This window comes from Pomacea canaliculata, linkage group LG5, assembly GCF_003073045.1.
Source record: "Pomacea canaliculata isolate SZHN2017 linkage group LG5, ASM307304v1, whole genome shotgun sequence".
Lineage (NCBI taxonomy): Eukaryota > Metazoa > Mollusca > Gastropoda > Architaenioglossa > Ampullariidae > Pomacea > Pomacea canaliculata.
In genome coordinates, this window is record NC_037594.1 from 7344417 (window position 1) to 7365504 (window position 21088).

The following is a 21088-nucleotide window of genomic DNA, read 5'->3' on the forward strand; positions in this document are numbered from 1 at the left end:
AATTATAATAATTTGGTCATTTGTCCACGAGGCGGACAGGGGTGTGCATATCAAAACTACAAATCTGTAAAATTCTCTTCATAATATATATGTTTCATATGTGTTTGCGCAACTATAGCTGTCGTCGATCATTCTTTGGACAACTGAACGGCGAGGAGTTTGACCTCGTTTTCTTTTCGCTTTAAGGTGAATCCATTATTCTCAGTCATCCTCATCACCCCACAAAAGCTCTTTGCTTTGCAATTCATATTCTCATACAAAAAAGCTCGATCCGCACATGACATATATATATATCCCACAATTGTCTCGATCTTGGCCAAGTCCATATCACACACACATAAATGTAAGAGAAGAGCCAATATGCGAACCGATTAACTGCCTTTTGAAATAAAGCTGTATTTGCAGGCTACGAATGGCTTTGAATACCGAAGGCACTAAGTAGGCGGAAGTAAACAGAAGAAATCTTTCGTATCAAAAGGAGAGAAAAGGTCAGCTCATGTATCCAAGAAACAATATGGCGACGGCATGGCTAGAAAAATTAAAATCTGCGCAAAAAACATGCCTAATTCAAGACGGTACTTGCTAAAGTGGATATATATATATTGCAAAACACATACATTTTACTTTTTTATAAATAAAATTAGATAGTATTTGGTGATGGAAAAAACGATTATTCGGGACGTTAAGCGTTCAGGCCGCAAGCTCGCTCCAGAAAAATCTTTGAATTAAAATGCAGATTAAATGTCTGTGTATTCCCAGCTCCATCGCCATATTACATTTACACACTTTGGTATGATTATATACCCTGATGTTTCAGAATCTAAGAAATACCAGTTTCTGAAATGCATCCTATTTAAAGTTAACATCTACCCTTTGTCTTGCACCTTTTCAGATAAGCGGAAAATACACTTCACATTTCCTGATGGAACAGAAATGGCAGAGGAATATGACCTACAAAGCAAAGAGCTTTTTGGTAATTATAAATTTAATCTCAAGCTATTTGCGGCAATATGCTTCTCAAGGAACAAACTAAAGCTATTTAATGGGAAACGGTTAAATATTTAGTGATGATGATGGCGATTTGTAATGCGCAGGTATCCATTCCGAAGAATGCTCATTGCGCAGAAAAAAAACAAAAGAAGAAGAAAAATAAAGTGAACAAATATATAAAACATCATGAAAAGTAAAAAGATATAGACAGAAGTGTTTCTTGGTAGTTTAAGACATCAAAAATTGTATTTCCAATAAGAATCCCGATAGGAAATCATACAAGCTCTATGCTATTAAATCCATTACATGTTATTTAATTTGGATTATGTTTTCAAAGTAATATTATTTATTATTGATTACTACTTTTTTCCTCTTTAAGTTAGGAAGTGGAGAAAGAAGGGTACATTAGGCGGTTCGGGAAAGTGGGAGACCGAAGTTGGAGATGAAACTTTGCTTAGGAACCTGGAAGTTGATGGAATGATGGAGAATTATTCAAATGTAAGTCTTCAATATGGTAACTAATTCTGTGGGGTTTTTTAATTTTCCATGTGTGTGTGTGTATTTAAATGTGTGTGTGTGTGTGTGTAGACCTATGCATTATATTAAATCATGATTTTGATTGTAATTTGTTGTAAGCATGGTGGTTTGCATCTTAAACTGGTTTATATTTACCACATACACACCACTTCTAATTTTTTAAAAGTTTGCTTTAATGATATAGAAATAATTAAACTGGGTTTTTTTTAATTTAGCTTATGGCTAGGACATCTGCTTTTGTTAACAGCCCATTTTTGTGAGAAAAGATACGAAGACAGACTTTCAGTGGCGGATACGTAACTTACCATATCCCATCTGTAACTACAATGTTACAATAGATGGGGAAAAGAGGCAGGTGGTTGTACGCACTGAAAACAAAAAGTAAGACAGTCTTCTTTTTTTCTTATTTCTCAGCTGGACTGTACATTCAGGCCAGCCTTCAGGATGAATGAGACAATTTTCTCCAGATCTCTTTTGCTCTCATCAAGCTTTCTTTGGAGTATAGTGTATGTTGACCATATCGCATATGAGTCTTCCATGAAAATTAAATTACTAAGGAAATGAAGCTGCATGCTTTTTATTAAAATAATTACCATTTAACTGATGCATAAGCTATGAGAAAGCTGTCTCACAAAACCTTGCCACTTGCATTATGTCATACATTTGATCAATTCCACAGGCAATGATGAGGTGACCTAATGCAGTGTGCTCACTGTAACTATTGTTGGTATTGTTGCATGTGTGTATAATAAACAAATATATTAAGCTCTCTGTTCACAGTAATCAACATGTGTATGTATGCATTCAGCTGTAAATTGCTAGCATATGAACACCTATAAATCTTTCCTGAAATTACTCTTGTGGATTGATAAAGTTGTATAACTTTTCAAATCAACTTTACAGTCCCTAAGGTTGGCAGATATAGTAAGTTGCAGAAAAATTGTAAATAAAGTTGGTTGTTGGAGATTTACTCCATGCCAACAACTACAGCTGGTTATTAGTCAATGACGAACCAACATATTTTCTTACTGTGTAGGTATTACAAAAGATTCAACATCCCAGATATGGATCGTCTGAACTTGGATCTAAAATCAGATCAGTTATCTATAGCACATGCCAACAACACTCTCGTCATCTCTGTAAGTTTATCAAGTTAAGAAAAAAAGATCACGCTCAAGATTTTGTTAATAAATAAAACTAAGAATGTGAATGAGGATTCTCTGACTTGCTCATGGTAGGATTTTTCAGCAGAGATTTAGAAACTTCAATTCTAGCATAATGTTAAAAAGTTCTAACTGGAACATTTGATGATGCTTATTAAAAAGTCAATGGCTGAACAAATCAGAAAACAGGTCAGCATTTAATATGTAAGCATTGATAGACAAAGTTGCCATACTTAACTATCATTCAGGTTTCTATAAATGTGCGCACACACACACACAGAGCTTAAAGACCAAACTGAATGGGTTTTTTTTTTCAGATATCAGCCTCCAAAACCCATCAGTTAATTATCCGCTATGATTCGCACCTGCGATCGAGTGCTGATAACAGCGTACTACTTCACGTTAGTACACCTTTCACAACATTGCCTGCAGTCAACACCAATCAGAAAGAGAGAATGAGATACAGTTCAGATTATTCGGATGCTGACAGTTTGCATTTCTCATGATTCTGAAAAACTGCTACTATAGCACGAGAAATGCAGACTTTCAACATCCAAATAACTGTCGCTTTGATTGGTGTTGACGGCTGGCAATGTTGGGAATGGTGTACCTTCGTGATGTAGTACACTGTTAGAGGCACTTGTTGATCGCAGGTATGAACTGCATACTTTGTTAGCGGGTAATTAACAGATGGGTTTTGGAAGCTGAAATTTACAGGTTAGGTTGATATCATCTATATCTACCGATATCTGCAAAAAACACAAATCATTCAGGTTGGTCTTTAATGCATGCTGTTTATCCACATTGGTTTGCCTGCCTATACATTAAAGGATTTCATAAACCAGTTTTTGGTTATCATATACAGTATCATAAGCCACAAGCAGTGTTGGAGGTGGAAAGAACATTGCAAGAAGAGTTCAAGAAGATGAAAGCTGCTAAAGATGGAGATGTTGACTGCAACCCCAGCTGATGTCGTTGATGACAATAAGAACTGCTGTTAATTGAGTTAAATATTATAAGGCTCTTTTTACTGTCAGGATGAATACATTATTAAATGTTTGTCAATTTCAGGACACATGTACACATTTTTTTATTGCTTGGTTTACTGATGTGGAAGAAGCTTAGCCTGTATATTAATAATGCATGCTCAAGGCAACCATTGTCTTTATTGGGTTTTTTTTTTTGTTTTGTTTTGTTTTTTTGTCATTGAAAATCACTGTCATGGACTCAGGTCTATCTCCGTATGTGTACACCCATGCTTTAAGAATAATTTAAGCATGAATAATAAAAGACATAAACATTTCATTCTGGAAAGAATATTTCTGATAAAGTATTTTTACCTACCCAGTTTCAGAAACATGCCATCTTACTAAAATTCATTGTAGAAATAGGAAGGCACAGTGAAGACACATGCTGGGTTATTTTCCGTATTGTCTAGTGAATGGAAAATCAACATCAGTTTGGTTGGAAACATGCACAATTTGGAAAAGAAATCTGTCTTTAATTTCAAATAAAACTAAGTTCAAAAGAATATTAAAGTTAGACATGAATGTTTTCACATTTTTATTGTTTCATATCAGCATCATGGAAGATTCCCCTAAAAAAAAAAAAATCATAAAGAAAAGAAAAATCTCTATAAAACTTCGCATCAATATCAGCTACATCAAAAACTGAGGACGTTACTAAAAATGAGCACCTGTGGCAACTAATTTGATGTATGGTGGCTTGTTAGGAAGAACATAGTTTAGCATCATGTTTTGGAGTCAATTGTTATAAACAGTTTGCACTGGAACAGAAAACAAGCTAAGCATTAGTGTATCAAGTACACTGCATTTCAATGGCTTTGTCCATTTACACATGGATGTGATGCCAGCAAACATTGTGGTTGAGATGGAAGTTATTCTGGAAATCTGGAAGATATTCTGGAAATCAGGTACTTAGCATCTTAGAAAACTTAGAAAACTAATTCACTTCAGAAGTGATATAAAATCAACTGCTACTAGTTTAGAAAAGCATACAGTTTATGCTTGAAAAGTGTACATTATGTCAATCACAACCACATATACCTCAGATGTAGAACAGTTTTATTGGTGCTGTTTGATTCATCTCATAGCATATTGTGGTTGACAAAGCAGGACAGATTCTAAGAACAGCTTATGGTGCCTTTCCAGGAGTCCAGACATTCCTGATACACAAAAGCTTATGTGGGTTTCATGCATTTATGGTGAGCTACAGATTCCCCCCCAAAAAAAAAGGAGTCTTCTACAATGCCCTAAAAGAATATGACTTTTACTATTCCTTATTTGCCCTTTAAACGTAAGCAAAAACTTGGGGTCACGTACATGAAATGATTAAAGTTCGAAGCATGCAAAGTCTTTATAGCATAGTGCTGATCAGTGTTGATTAAGAGAAAACATTTATAGTTCTCTGAAATATGAATGCCAATGATATAAACATGGGAGATGAAGATCAGTAAAGTGCAATTTTCTGTTTGTCGGCTTGTGTGCTGTTTGGCCTGTTATTTGTGGAGTTACACATGCAGCTGCTTATCTTCATATTATAAGCAAAATGGAACACATGGCTTGAAACATGAATGTGCTCAACAGATATAACCACAGCCAGAAATCTTACACATTATTTTAATTAAAAAAAAAAAGTTTCCAACTTTCTAAACAACAGCATGCTAACAAAGACTTTGTATATTGTAACATATCAAGAATCATGAAGATGGTTAACATGAAGATCTAAAATCTTTAATGCTTTAGGAAATAGGTGTGTGAAAAACACCCAACACTTACATGGAGAAAACCTCTTCTCCGAATAATGTACTACTTAAAAAAAAAACAACCAACTCCTCACATGTATCTTGGGAAAACAGTAAAAATCTATGAAGCAACTTCTGCTGAACTGTATGCCTCTGATACAAGTGTTCACAAATGGGGCAAGATTACAGCTACAAGAATTTTTTTTAAGGCACATACTGTGTGTGATTCTTTGTCACTGTAAACTTAGTTCAAATGGGCTTAAGTTACAGTCTATATGCCTAATGTAGTCACTGTGCATATCATTCATTACTGCTACATCCATCTAAATAAAGTAATCTAAAATAACTCAATTCAATCTGAATCCTTGATCAATTTAGCTCTTTGCTGAAATGACCAAATTTAAATAGTTTGCTATCATATATTACAAGGTGTCACAACATACAAAACAGGTAACCGCAAATAATGCCTCAAGTCACAAATAGAAAAAGTGCTAGAAGCAAGGGAAGAAAAAAAAAAGTGCTATTACATGAAAGTGATACAATATGATGGAATATATTTCATGGTGTACTTTACCCGTCCACCAAACTTCCAATATCTCAAAGAAAGATGTCTAATTTTAGCTTCTATATTAAACCACCTTCCCAATAATACCAGGAAAAGCTTTAAAAGTGGGGAAAAAAGAAATGCAAAAGTTGTACTATTATCATGCAATATTGTCTGCATTCCATGTTTTATGTTGTGTGTATGGAAGGGGGGGGGTTTGGAGATGGAAAGTAATGGCAGACCTGACCACTATTTATTCTTGTCCCAGTAAGCTAATCTGTGAAGTTGCTACTCTTCCACATGAAACCAGAATGATTTGAGTGGAGCTGGTATTTTTGCTTTCTAAAGAAGCAAGTTGGAAACAGTGGATTAGTAGCTCTTTGAGTTGCCATAAAATAACTAGGGAATCTAACACACATTCTTATGAGAACAAACACAAGCATTCAAACATACAGTGCTGAATCAAATGTCTGATGTTTGCATATGACTAGTATCACTGGTGCAATTTGCTTTTGCAGCAGAAATGTACAGCTGTACCAGGGAGACAAATATTCAAGAGCTGAATTTGGAGAGGCAGCAACCGAAAATCAACTCCCCAAAAAACGATTGTACAGATAAATACATTTACTTAAATACCATTAGGAAGATATTTTCTGCAACTTCGGAGACAGATTACTTTATGTATCAGTTATGGGGTACTAGACTGTACTTCGCAAAGCTCTTGGTAGATTAAATAAATACACTTTTAGCCTTGGCTACAACTCTAGCATGGGAACAATGCTGGTACAGAGTATACTGCCAAATGTAACAATATACAAGCAGCAAAGGCTGTAAACTTATTGAACAAGGCAACAGCTCCTCTGCCACTGTTTATCTCCTTGCCTTTGTGAAATAAACAAGAATGTGGCAAATGCCACCAAGTATTTGTCAGGGATGTGCACTTTGGTGGATCCAGGTTCATGCAGTTGTAGATATTCCACACATTTTGTAGGCCAGTCATTCATGAAAGGTAGAGGTAGTGGGACTCGGGCTTTGGTCCTGTGGCATCTTTGCACAGCACTTCAGAACATTTCAAACTGCATAGTCAAAATTACTGAACCCAGAATTCTGCAGTTTTGCATAATTTGCACTTCATATAGTCCAGGGAGGTGGGCTGGAAAAGTAACATTTTAAGTTTTAGAAGCTGACTGATACAAACTTGTCATCTTTACCCTATTTCTCTTGTACATACTCAGTCAAACAGTTAAATAATTTACTGTTGAATCGTATAATCATAATGATGTTCAAAGTGATCAGCATGTTTCAAAAACACAAAGCCAACTAACCCTTTTGGACAAACAACATTCTGACACAAGAAGTATTTACTTTTCCATAAGTAAATAGGCATATTTATCAACAAAAGTTGCCCCCTCCTACCTCACTTTGCCTCATCTATACAACTGACAACACATTAACCAAATCATCATAAAAAGTTTGGACAGACTGCATGTGACTAAAAAATACCCAAATAAAATAGTTTAAAACCTTAACCAAAATATTTCTTCTCCATCATGCTTATCTAACTCCTAATAGTACTTTGGTTCACACTATGTTAATGATATATGCTGTCAGTTTTCATGGACTAGGCCACAGAGACAAGACACCTTTATGTGTAACACTAACCTACTCTTACTGATGGAGCATAATGCATATCTGACCAACTTCTCAACAGATAGGAAAGATATATAGATAAGAAAACAACCTCATATCAGATAAGGCTGCAAGTGAGCTCGGATTCACTGTTATGCAGGGGGTAAAAAAAGCACATTGATGGATTAGTTTGTTAGCTTGCATCTTCTTCACCAGAGAAAAAATAATTATCTGGTTGACAAAGTCCACACCATGGGGATGGGGGGAGGTCAATTAAAAAAAAAACTTCAAATAACATGCAGTTTTTTTTAATGCAAGAGCTCTGCATGTGTACAGGTTAATGTTAAAACCCTATGTAAAGGGGAAAAAATTGCACCTGTGCTACTTGATTATCTATCTTTTACACTTAAAGGCCAAAACTATCAACCTCCTTGATCATAACCCAAAGCATTTTATGTGCACTTTTAACCCTGAGCAGCACTCAAAAAAATTGTTTAAATCATAAACATCACTAACCCTTCTTTCTTGCTACAAGACCATTTGTATTACATAGAATATGATCCTTAAGTTTACGTGTTTATTTTTAATGCTAAAGAATGCAGTTTTGAAATGGAAACTCTCTGAAAGAAGCTCCTTATGAAGTACTAGGTCACGTTGATGTAATCTGTCACACAAATCTTATTAAAAAAAGAACTAAAGAAAAAAATCTAAACCAAGAAAATGATTCACAAAAAAAGAGCATCTTCACATGCTAAGCAATCTACCCTTTTCCCCATTTGTAAACACACACATTCCCTCTTGTGAGCACATGAACTTATCTCCACTGTGTTTCTTGAACAAATATTGAAAATTTATATAAAAAAAAAACTACACACCTTGGACAATGCACTTTGATGCAGTTTAGGTGAATACCAACAAGAGCTTATTTTAAAGTCAAGTAATGTCACTACAAGGGTAGCTGTGTAAGTACGTAATATGCATTATCATTTTCAGCAATGATAAACAAGGTTTGGCTTCTTTTACAAACTGCAAGTCTCACATGTTTGTTGCCTGCTAACAATGTGCACATCACTTAAAAGTTGCTCAAGCTATCTTAGCAAAAATAACTGACAATATTGAAACGTTTAAAAAATTTAATGAACTGATACACCTTTCAAATCATTTTGGTTTCATTTATTGGTGTGGGTTAATCTAAGCCATGTAAACTTCACCTTACGTCACCAATGTTTTCAAAATAGAATGTATAAGCTCATACCTTTGTTAAAAAGATTGTGTACATTATAGGCAGATTTACAAAAACTATGACATTCATAAAATGCTACTTAGTATTTACTTCCATGCCTGAAGCAGCACAAGTTTACATGTAAAACTCCCAAAGGTTGCATGTGAATGACATATAATCATATGTCTACAAGTGAATCAGTTAACAAAAGAGTAAAAACATTCAAATTTCTGCATCCAAAATGTTGCCATATCCATGCACTCAGGGCCACAGCAATATCTATGGATACTCACTGCTTATCGATGTATGTGCTTTCTATGATATCTCAATGTCCATTGTTCAGTACCAGTTCAATGAACATGGATTTAGTGTTTCTTCAAAAAGCACATTTACTACTACACCAATGCATATTTCGTTCTGCTTTAAAGTACACATATTTGTCAACATACTAGTACTCAAAACTATGTAACTGTGCACACAATTCGTGTCCCCTTAGCAAGCCACATACATTTAGAACCCCCTCAATGAGAACATGTTCACTGCCACATACATTCAGATTCCTTTCGTGTTCACTGCACATATTCACAGCCCTCTCACTGAGCAAATGTTCACTACCACATATGTTCCAAGCCTCACTAAGAACACTGCCAGAACAGTCTTTTGCTGCTTCACATGCAGGGAACACTAACTGTACTGAAGAACAGCATATTAGTGTATCTTGGGGTTATCTTGTAATTTTTATAAATGATGAAAAGACTCTTACACAGTAATGGCCATATGTTACAGTGTGTGATTGAGTTGTGAGCTTACCATTTAAAGCTTTCAAACTTTCTGAAACCTGAGACAAAGCATGTTGGTAACCAATGTTAGTGTGGGGAGGAGGATTGGGGGGAGAATGGCCATAAGAAATAAGATGTGTTCCATTAAACAGCTACATTAAAAAGACAATCATAACATAGAAGGCCTACATACCATTTATTTGTGCCATTTACTCTAAGAGGAAGCCCAATATTAATCAACATCTTAATGTTAAGGTCACATGTACTTGAGTGCTCATATTTCCCACACTTTTGATTGTGGAAGCAACAAGTATTTCCATGTCATTTCCATATCAACATAAAAATTTTAGTGACTATGTTCTTTCTACTGGTCAGTATCTGCTCAAGTTATTTGCACTAGGTTTTACTCAATTATACTAACTTGTATGAAAATAGTAAATATTATTTATCCTAGCAACTGCTCAAGCAAACACTTCTGTTACTACTTGTAACTAAGTTAATGAAGACTTTACTTAAATATTGGTTGTTGCTTATTCCTTGTTACTCCTCAAAGAGCATAGGGCTGCAACAATATATACTGCTTGTTTGCTCATTTCTAAATGTAATGCTGACTTTCTTCTGTCTCTAATTTTTAGTGTGCTTGATGCATCACACTGTATCACAAATATCACATATTCATTTCTTTGTTTTTTAACTTCTTGCAATGGTGATGTATTGTTTTTAGCATGTCAGAACAACACAATTTCGCTAGCATATAAATCTTAAAAGGTAAATGTGTGCATAGATCTCATTTATTAATAAGGTGACACAAAACTTACAATCAATGATACCAATATTCAACCGTATTACACTTAAGTTTGGTGTCAGATTGCTAATGCTAATTCAATGTTACATGAAGCTAATGTACTTAGCTCATTGAAATTAGATGCAAAACTTGTCTAACAGTAAATCTAACAGAATCAATTGGGTTGAAAGAGATTCATCTATATTCTATAATATAAAAAAACATAATGTCATCCCCACCCAAATTTAGGATAAAAATTGACAGCCAAATGATAAAAGAAGTTTACAAAAGAAAACTTGCATCTTTGATGGGCATTCTATTTATTCTGGATCATTATTTTGTGAACGTAAGTGTTTATTGGGCACTCAAATAATAATATTAAAAGAGACTAAAAGAGAACACTGTACTGGCAGAAAGGTGAAATGCCAAACTTAAAACTTCCAGAGTTAAAAAAGAAAATGTAAATCACAAAATACTAGATATGTCACAACACAGTAAAGTTACTTTATTTTCAATGAGTGCATAATAATCTGCTATTTAGCTCTTGGTTGGAAAGTAGCAAGAAGCTTGGAAGGAAAGACAGAACAGGCAGATAGTAAGGGAGATAATCTTCTGTGAATTAAAACAAAATTAACTTAAATTTTGTTAATACTTTCCAAAAATTGTATATACATTTATATACATGTACATGCACTCACTTCTTCAACCTACTCCCTTGAATCTGTAACCAATTTCTCTTTCTGTTCCTTGCTCTCTCTCTCAGTGCAGCAAAACCAAATCCATGTCTATCATGTTAAAAACTTAAAATAATGACAAAAGCAGCAGCATACCTGTGAGGTTTTCAATTTAAACATAGTTCGATTTCACCTAAGGTAAGAAGATTATCATTAAAAAAAAAAAAAAATTTCCCAAATGAAATACTGCTTGAAGACAGCAAGACATTCATCATATAACAGTTTAGGTGACACATTTTCAAATATTACCCAAACTGCCATTTACCAAAGGATTGGACCACAAGTTTACCCAGCGCAAAGCCCACTTTGCATACTTAAAACACCCTTCTTAAACACAACAATCATATAACTAGAAATAGAAAAAGTGAGACATACAAAGGAAAAGGCAAATGTAGGAGAAAGAAAAAGGGGTTGGATGCAAGGGAATAAACAGGAAGAGCAGTGGGAGAGAGTGTCCAATGTATCAAATGTGTTACTGGCAGTTCTTACACTTCCCTGACTGCTTCACAAATGCTGAAGTCTTGACTGGAAAACTCTAGAGAATAAGCTCCTCCCTACACCCCTGCACACCAGCAGCAAGCGCGCTACGTGATGAGGTGATCGTGAGATGTGATGATGGCTACTGTTATCCCAGGAAAAACACACAAATCTTGGTTTGCACTTTGGATGTGAGGAATAGTTGCAATCCTCTGTTTTTCACCTCCTGAACTTTAGTCTGAACAATGTCAATGAACACTAGTGTCTCGAAATCAGAGTATCACAGCCATAATAGTAGTTTCTGCAAAATACAATAACTGTAACAGAATGAAAGCTATCTTGATTTCTTGAAGAATATTAAAACACATTCAAATACAAGCATAAGATGAAACAATAATAATTCCACCCCTGCATCATTTTTCACTCATTCATAGTGCTAGTTGATGAAAGGTTATACTGGTTGTCAGGGGAAACAACTGGTAGAAGCTGCAGTTGGAAGGTGCATAGATTTGGACTCTGCCCCTCCACATTGAGTACTGGTTTTATGCAACCTGCTCAGTTGGAGGAGAAGCTCTAGCTAAATCTGCCATCAGGGTACATACTATAGATAAGTTTATGCTACATGTAGTGTGGCCTAATCAGGAACACAAGCCAATATAAAAATCAGAGACTTACCTTTGCATACCAAACTAACAAGGTACAAGATGTCAGTTGACTGATATGTCATCTTCAAAAGTTCTTTTTCGACTGTTGTCATGACTGCAACAGCAAACATGTTGTAAGACTCTTGTTACCATTCCACTAGTCTCACACTACCTAATACCATAGATGCTTTGCTTTAGTTTTGATAGCTGAGGGACTGGGGGGTTGCGGGGGCAGACCGCCCAGCCTGAGGAATCAGGTCAGTAGATATAAAATGAAAATAAATTAATTAGAACTACAAAATTACATAACAAAATCAAGAGGCTAGATAGTTCTCAAGGCAATATAACTTGACAGTTTCCACCAATGCAACAGTTGTTAAACTGGACTTGACCAAAAAAAAAACTTTCAACTGATTGCAAACATGGAAATAGTAAAACAGGATTCTTTTAAGGAAAAATATTATAACTGCATAAATTATTTTCTCAATACAAAAGATAGCATACTTATTCATAAAGCATTAAAAAAAAAAAGCTACCTGTTAAAATCTGGAAGTCGGTTCATCTGTTGCTGCATTTGCCGTGTTTCTTCAATATATTGTTCAAGGTTGGCCAAGGTTGTTGGGGGTAAAACATTTGGGATAAAGCGGGCAAATAGGGATGAATTCACCATAGCATACTCTGTACGAAAACACACACACATAGAGTTTGCTGTAAAATCTTGTAAGAAACACAACCATCAAAAAAGTTTAGATGAGATTTTCTTAAAGCCATTCTAGACTACATAAACTAATAAATATGCATGCGAGTTTCAATAGGCACATATTGTGAATTATTTTATTAAAGCCTGCAGTAGCTGTAATACAAAAAAAAATTTCCTTAACTTCCTTTGTTATTAGGAGTCCTCCATGATCCTCCTTTCCCTGATATTTCTTAGTAAAAGCACAACCCATTTATTCAGATATATTCAAATCACAGACAACTATCAAAATTTCTCCCCTTTCATTATGTAATAAATTCTTAATGGCTTTTGCAACTTTCTCTGACAATAAAAATCTAAGATAGAGGAATAATTTCATAATGATAAATAAAATCAAAAAGAAATAATCTGCATGCATCAGCTGTATTCAACAGTGCAATGTTTATCGCAAGAAAAGCTTAGTAAGACTGCTGCAAGCATGACCACTTGCCTACAATCCATGGTAACCCTACCACTTCCTCTCGTTATGGCCCGTGTCTGTACAAGTAAAAAGATTCTATGCTCTATTCATCACTTCTACAGAGAGGCAGAAAAACAGAGTGGTTAGCTCTGCATTTTAAGCTAATCTTTCCTGCAAATGATCTTTGTATCATACACAGGACTTTCTGTATTCTGTAACTTTATCTAAGATTTATTAGTTTTCATTTGCTGCCAAAAGTCTCGTTGTATTCTGAAAAAAATGTGTATGAAAGTATTATGATCTATTTCAACCTTAAAAATGTGTTGTTGCTTCACATAAAAGGCCTTACTTCTAAGAAAATTTAGGAAGGTGCAAGATACACAACAGATAACTTTACAAGGTTTACAGTATAAGGGAGACAATTATTTCTGGAGCATGCATAGATGTACTGATGCATGCAGTTAGTGAAAGTTGCAATTTGCAAAAAGGCAGCAAAATTTGGAAATGTCAACATTGTTTTTAATTGTAGTAGATTGTTTATATAAAGTGTAAAATACTTTTAAAGAACGATTTTCTTCCTTGCAATTTATGCCCTGCTTATTTCAAAAATATTTGTTTACAAAATGGCTTACTATCTTCAGAGAGTGACCGGAAGACTGCCCAATGGTTACTGATCACTACCTATGCATGAATAAAATGATGTGACTAAAGTGTTACATTACACAAAATTAATATAGTTTTGAAGTATGTTCACTCCACTACAGAAAATTCTATTTCTATTTATCTATTTAACTGTTCAAACTTTAAGCATAAAATAAGAGTGACAACTGTCCTAAACAATGATATAAATATAGCAAAAAATCTTGATCTGAAAAACACAGCAATGGAAATGAAATAAATTTCAAATATCATCAGTACTGCTATTAAACAAACAGGGGAATGTCAAAAACAGAGGACAAAACATAAACATCAAATAAGAGTTTACTTTCAATGCAACCTGCCATAAAAACAAATATCACCAATTTTGGAAGCGACCAAAAAAAAAAAAAAAACTGCAACAGAAACTGATTCTAACATATCTGAAACAGTGCTTTTGTGAAAGGTTCATCCAAGGCATTGTTATGTTTGCAATATTTGGTGGGGCGCATTTTGAATGCAATCAGAAATCAGAGAAAAGGACAATAAGAAATAGCATGATAATACTGTTCTCGACTAGAACACTCAGGGGAAGAGGAGAGGAGAGTTGGGAGATCAAAGCAGACTTGAAAAAGAACAGTAGTGAGCGAGGCAAAGGACGTCGGAACCACATGGGCCCAACTGAGGGGGGGCTCCCCAAAACCAGGTCCGCCGGCGAGATGTTGTTGCAGCCCTATTCTCCTCAAGGAGTAACAAGGAATAAACAAAATGATAATACTAAAAAAATCCTATTTTTTAATTGAAAAAAATGAGTAAAATTACATTTATTAGTGACCAAATGAGGGAAACAATGGAATTAAAGTTAACCACATAAAACTGCAAACTTTGCATTTAGCCTTTATGCTTACTCCTACCGGTCTTTCTTCGTCTATATGCACACCTTTGTCTGAAACTGAAAAATTCTCCAGAAACATCATGCTATAATTAATATTCAATCATACTAATGGTGTATAAACATACTTTATTTTCTAAGCCATGAAATAATTTACTACGTTAGGCTTGAGGAGAATTTTGAGCAATGTAGGAGGCAGCTCATGCTAACAAACTAGAGTGTTAACAAGAAAAAGCTGTCAATAAAACTAGAAAGGAGTGTAGATAGTCAATGGATCTACTCAAAAGCAGGCTATTTCAAACAGCCAAAATATATAAATATTTAATTATTTCCTGATAAACCAGTTGCCAAAATTTAAAAGCAAAAACGTTTAGCTGACATTTCCATACAATTTCTGTTGGTATCATGCATCGTTATGGGATTTAATTACAAACAATACTTTTAGAATTATTTGCATGCTACTGACTTAATAAGTGAGTTTTGATAGTGCACAACCTTAGCCACGGCTAGGCTTACCATGCTCTACAAAAAAAAAAAAAAACCCACCCTAAAATACAAATGTAATTTTCACAAAGACAGATAAAAGAGCAACCACAAATCAAAACTAACAAATTTAATACAAACATACTAGACGCATGGACACATCAACAGAGAAGCAAGCACATACAGAAGTCTAAACCTCTCTTTTATACATACATGATTATGAACACATACATACTATTTGTTGACCCTGACAGTGATTAAAATCTTATGTCACCACTGGCAATGGAGATGCATACATAAGCAAATGAACATATCCTGTTTCACCATTACAGTAAACTTCTATAAAAGACTGATGACAGTATAAATGTATGGAACAGCAACAAAGATTATGATGCTGTCATCTTCCACCTGTTCTGACCACATAAAGGCTTAAACATTCTTGCAGAATATGCAAATTGTGTAGTATGCAGTTACATACAACTACTGACTGCACTCACTGACACAACAGAAGCCTTGTGTGGAAATGCAAACATAATGGAGCCAGAAAAGCAATTGCAGTTTAGCAGCAGTTAGTAAAGATGAATATGATAAGCTTAAAAGCAGCGATGTATTATCTTTTCGAATACCATGATTTTTAAGAGATTATTCTACAGCTTATAGAATCTGTAACAAATTAATACTCAAAACAGTTTTGTCTGTCATCAAATAATTCTTCATTTTCTAGGATCCATAAGATTACAAAGCAGAGAGGATGAAATCTTTAACTGACAACACAAAGAAACCATTATGGTGGTAGTGAGAGAAGACACGCAGTTGAAAGCCGAAAGCCGCAGATAAGTAAACAGTTCAAATATGACAAGGAGACCATTTAAACATGTGTGTCAAATAATGGACTCCTAAATTACAGCAGACTGACACAGAGAAAAAAAAAACAACAAATGCAACAGGCCATCCCCTCAAGCTAAGGCAAAGGGATGTCACTCTGTCATTAGAGATTTGACAGCCTATTAACATCCTTAAACAGAAGGCATCAGACCAATCACTTCCTTGTTAGCCTGTCTTCCACTTGCTGTCATAGTATTAAAAAAAGCAAACATAAAGATAACAGAGAACTAAACACATAAAGAGAGCCCCTGAAGCACAATGCCACTGTGCAGATCAGTCATGCTTTTTGTCCAATATCCTATAGGCCAGTTTCGATAACAAAAGAACTTAAAAGCTGCTGAAGCACTTTCCCCGTCATTATCAATAGTTGAACTTTATTACTAGCTTAACTTATCACTTCTTCTCTCTCTCCTGGAATATGATCACATCCAGCTACACTTCCACTCACCTGGATTTAAGGAGTACAGATTTTTTATAAGACTGGCCATTGTGGGTGGTGAAATTGCAAAAGGTGTGTCGCAGGCAGCCTCCATCAATGCTAAAGTAAATAAACAAAACAAACATCACCCCAGCTTCAATTTTTCAATCAAGGTACTAGATCCCTCCTCCTCGCCAAAACAAAAAGAGTGCACACATTTGCAAGATTCATATAATAAAACCAGTAAAAGACTAGCCCTTTTACTATGTTACACTCCTCTCCCCCCCATATTTATTACTCAATACTATGCCCAGATTCTAGCAGCAAGAACTCACACAACAAATATGAAATGTGATGATCTACAGTATGTTCTCTAAACAGCTTCCGTAATTCTTCGTTGAGTTCTTTCTTCAGCTTGCTTTGTACATAAAATCGATTCTGAAACAAATAACATATTTCTAGATCACAACACATAATACATTTGTGTTTACATGTGCATGCAAATCCATTCATCCTAAATACAAATAGCATAGTTTCCGATCAACATTAGGAAGAAATATATATGATACTACAATTTATTCCTTATTCCAGGGCCAGTGTTGTACTCAAATATGGTGAGATGGTCACAAGTTGAACAGTGGCACTCATTTCAGTGCAGAAAAGGCAAATATCCAGGCCCAAGAAGACAGTTTGTACAGCTTGGTGAAGGAGTGTCACCAGTGGTGATCACCCATTAACTGTCATGTAAAATGTGATATTTCCTGTCTTCATGCTGTTAATCATGTTTAACAGGTCTATTGAACAAGAACCCCTAGCTTGGTACAACAGAAAAATCAAAATAAATCTTAGAAATATAAGCTGATTCCACTGTATAATGAAAGGAGATAAATGATCCTCCTATCTACAGTCTCACATAATTTTTAGACCTCACCAGGTAATTAAAGATGGGTACAATGCCAGATAAGGCCTGGAGGTACTGGTGCATTAGGTAGGAAAAACACTCCACAAACTCTTTGGCATCATCAACCTGAAAGTCCAGCATACAAAAAGTTAACAAAAGAATCCTACACATGAAACTGTTTAATCAATCAATCAACTACAAAAGATTCATTCTTGTATCTAATATTTTTTTAACTACAATCAGGCTTAATTAAATTTGTCCTTTCTAGTCTGCGTTTCCTCCGGTAATTTTAATACATATCCTCTTTTTCAGCGTGAAAAAGCCATGTTGACAAAATATCACTTGTACAGAAAGGACAAGATATTTATTTAATATAAGACACAAAAAAAAAACAAGAGATGAACCAAAAAAAAAACAGTAACTAAAAATAGATTAAGATGAAGTACATGAGTCAAGCAAGAATGAGAAATCAGGAAAAGAAAAAAAAAGCGTAAAAGATTTGCAAAAAAGAAAAAAACAAACAAATCACAATAGTCAAAAAGAAAGATATAACATATACAGGAAGGAAACAATGTATTTTGATGTCATACGATGCAATACTTACACTGGTTTGAAGCTGGCAACTTAATGACTGCACATGCTTTGTTATGTGGCTGATAAGGTCTGAATACAGACGTTCTGAGAACTGCTTGCATACACATTTATACACACAACTGAAAGAAATTTAAAAAAAATTTTTCACGATGCTGCATGTTACAAGTACATATTATATAGAAAAACACATCAAGATATTCTGCTTTTAAACTCTATTTATGTGTAAATGTAAATCATCTGCAAACAATGCATTTCCTATTTCTTGGTTGCACCTTGAACCCAAATTGTCTAGGAAAGTCCCTTATATGACACAAGCATTTTAGTGTCAAATGGTTAGCTGTTTTATTTTGTAAAAAAGTGTTTCCATTACTAATTATTCTACACTAGTGTGAGAGAGGGGAGTGAAGAGGGAGGATGCCAGAGTACCTGGGATGAACTGGTGAGAAAAATACATGTGGCTTGCAACTATGAGACAACATCTGAAACCAGGATCCTATGATCCTCACTGTACTTGCAACACTGAGTGTTTTACAAATGCACAACTGGCTTGCCCTTCTCTGTGTCTCAATGCCTATTCAATAATGCTTACCAACAAATAACCTAATGTAACTTGAGAACGGGCTCTAATTGTCTGTGCTGCCTCTCCGGTGTTCTGCATACAAAATGGTTAAATATCTTCCCAGTGTTCTGCATACAAAATGATTACATATCTTCCCACATAGCATGCCCAATAAAAACATTGAAAAGACAAGAATTCTACTACTTTTTACAATGCACATAATAATTTAAAATGTTTAAAAATGACTAAATGTGAAGAAATTGTACTTCAGGCTAACCTGTACATTTGCTCATATGAAATGGGGATGTAGGCACCCGGTTGCATGTTCAGCAGCTGGTCAATTGCTCCTTGAAGCTTAGGCCAAAACTTGCTCTCATAGTCTTCTAAGGTTAGTGTCATCATAACTGTTAGATAAGATTCTAAAAATTATATTCCTTCTAATGAACAATGTCTCACATAAGTGAAATATGAGATAAGTAATAGGCATGGATGGCCTGGCACTCTCAAATTTGTGTTAATTTTCAATGGTTTGGAGGTGTCCTGATAGATGACACTTGCAATGGTGTCTGGTTATTTCTGGACTTCCTCTGCAGTATGTATTACACTGAAATGCAGTACATGTCTGCTTGAATACTATATGTATACCTTGCTATAAGATGAGGAAGTAAACTCTTTAAGAGTACTCCATTTATATACTAGTATTTTTTAATTAATTTCAACATGTTAAACATATACACTGCACTACAAAAATAATGCATCTATGCTTAAGGAAAACAATTTATCCAGACCTGTTTTGTGTAAGAAAATGATATATTTACAATGCATATTATTTTTGTATAACTTAAAAAGCAGCAACTCATGTAATCCTTCCCTAAAACTGTCAGCAAAAAGCCCAGTTAAAGAACCAATTGTAAGCATTATATTTCGAGATTAAATCGTTTACATAATAGCCTAACAAAAGTTTAATTTATAGTAATAATGAAATAAATTTCGTGGCACCGACTAACGAGTCTTGTCATTTGCTTTCGATTTTAGTGTCTAAGCCATATTTTCAAATTAAAAAAATGACTGCTTGTTTAATAAACACTAGAAAATGTTTATACTTCGGAAGATAGTGATAAGCTTCCCAGTTGTAGACAACATTAGTGCAATTAAATCGTATTTCGACAAAGTTAAACAAAATACTTTATGCTTCCACTGTGGACCTCAGTACAGACATAAGTCTAGAGCACACAATTCTACGGGTTACCATATAGTCTGCCAATTTTTTTTTTTTATCTTAACGGTCTTACCCATACTCCCAGGACGAAGCAATGGAATTTTGCGGTCATTTTCCCCAGCTTCGTTTGAAGTATTAGTTGTTTCAGGATCAATAGATTCCATTGGCTCGTCCATGGTATCGTCTATATTAGCTTGGTGGGTAAACTCTTCGCTGTACAGAAGTTACCTGACGATGTCAACTTGGTTCTAGTGAGAATTAGGCAAATAGGGAAATAATTAACCTCCTTAATGTTAAGCCCATTTACTGGCGTTGAAAGTTATTTCCCCACCAGCTGTCTCTTATTTCGCAAGGATTAGTCACAGTCCAACTTAATACATCTAGAAAACTTGCAATAACATTCTAGTACAAGAGTGAACTACTTTTTTTTTTTAACTTTTACTACTTAAAATCGACATTAACGACAAAACTTATAGATATTTTCATTTGGTGTCCATCATGTGTACTACTGTTAAGTTTTTGATTAAAGTGGTTCATACATTATAATAGTTTTATATCATTCACAGGAAACGTGTTTTTTATGCCATTATTTTGTATGTGCAGTAATACAGACACCCACTTCCCCGTTTTATGTCGTAGTCCTAAATGTTAACCCTCAAACGGCTCAGATTCACGGAATAATGAAAATATTGTTTTTCTTTTGATAAGACTCCATATAAGGGACGTAACTTTCCTATCCTATCGCAGAGAGCTCTCCACGGCGAAGTTTCTTGTTTCGCGCTCTATTTTGTTGGATTCAAATCACTTAACGGAAGAAGAGTCACATGCTGCTTACATGTAGAGCATCTGTCAGTCCTGCGCATGCGCAAAACGTCGTCTGCTTGTTTTCCGTTTAGGTTTTTTTTTTTTTCTTTTTTTACATACATGGACAAAATCCAAACCAAGGTCTTAGTTCAAATGATGCACAACTAAAACATATCTGTCATCCGGTTCATGAAAGCAGCTCAATTCGATCAGCTCCAGGCTCAAACTACTATGATTTATGTAAGTCTGTGGCTTCACTGCTTTCTTGTCAAA

General features: G+C 34.9%; 2 protein-coding genes across 6 annotated transcripts; one reads left to right on the plus strand and one right to left on the minus strand.

Annotated features, from left to right (window-relative positions):
* The first annotated feature begins 443 nt into the window (after window positions 1–443).
* On the plus strand, window positions 444–5157 carry LOC112563581 (protein DPCD-like). Its single transcript, XM_025237667.1, has 6 exons — window positions 444–575; window positions 893–973; window positions 1370–1488; window positions 1775–1908; window positions 2564–2666; window positions 3556–5157. The coding sequence occupies exons 1-6, from the start codon at window positions 497–499 to the stop codon at window positions 3658–3660; spliced, it is 621 nt and encodes a 206-aa protein (XP_025093452.1). The 5' UTR covers window positions 444–496; the 3' UTR covers window positions 3661–5157.
* A 264-nt stretch (window positions 5158–5421) lies between these two features.
* On the minus strand, window positions 5422–21041 carry LOC112563579 (CDK2-associated and cullin domain-containing protein 1-like). Of its 5 annotated transcripts, none has more exons than XM_025237660.1 (10): window positions 20847–21041; window positions 20085–20259; window positions 19070–19196; window positions 18244–18352; window positions 17670–17765; window positions 17074–17176; window positions 16769–16858; window positions 12804–12945; window positions 12299–12382; window positions 5422–11924 (listed from the first exon to the last, which is right to left on the minus strand). In XM_025237660.1, the coding sequence occupies exons 2-9, from the start codon at window positions 20185–20187 to the stop codon at window positions 12331–12333; spliced, it is 822 nt and encodes a 273-aa protein (XP_025093445.1). In that variant the 5' UTR covers window positions 20188–20259; window positions 20847–21041; the 3' UTR covers window positions 5422–11924; window positions 12299–12330. The 5 variants fall into 5 exon arrangements, with proteins under 5 accessions (XP_025093445.1, XP_025093446.1, XP_025093447.1 ...); XM_025237661.1 differs by lacking the exon at window positions 20847–21041 and adding an exon at window positions 20631–20705; XM_025237662.1 differs by lacking the exon at window positions 20847–21041 and having other exon boundaries at window positions 5422–11940; window positions 20085–20474.
* Between the last annotated feature and the right edge of the window lie 47 nt (window positions 21042–21088).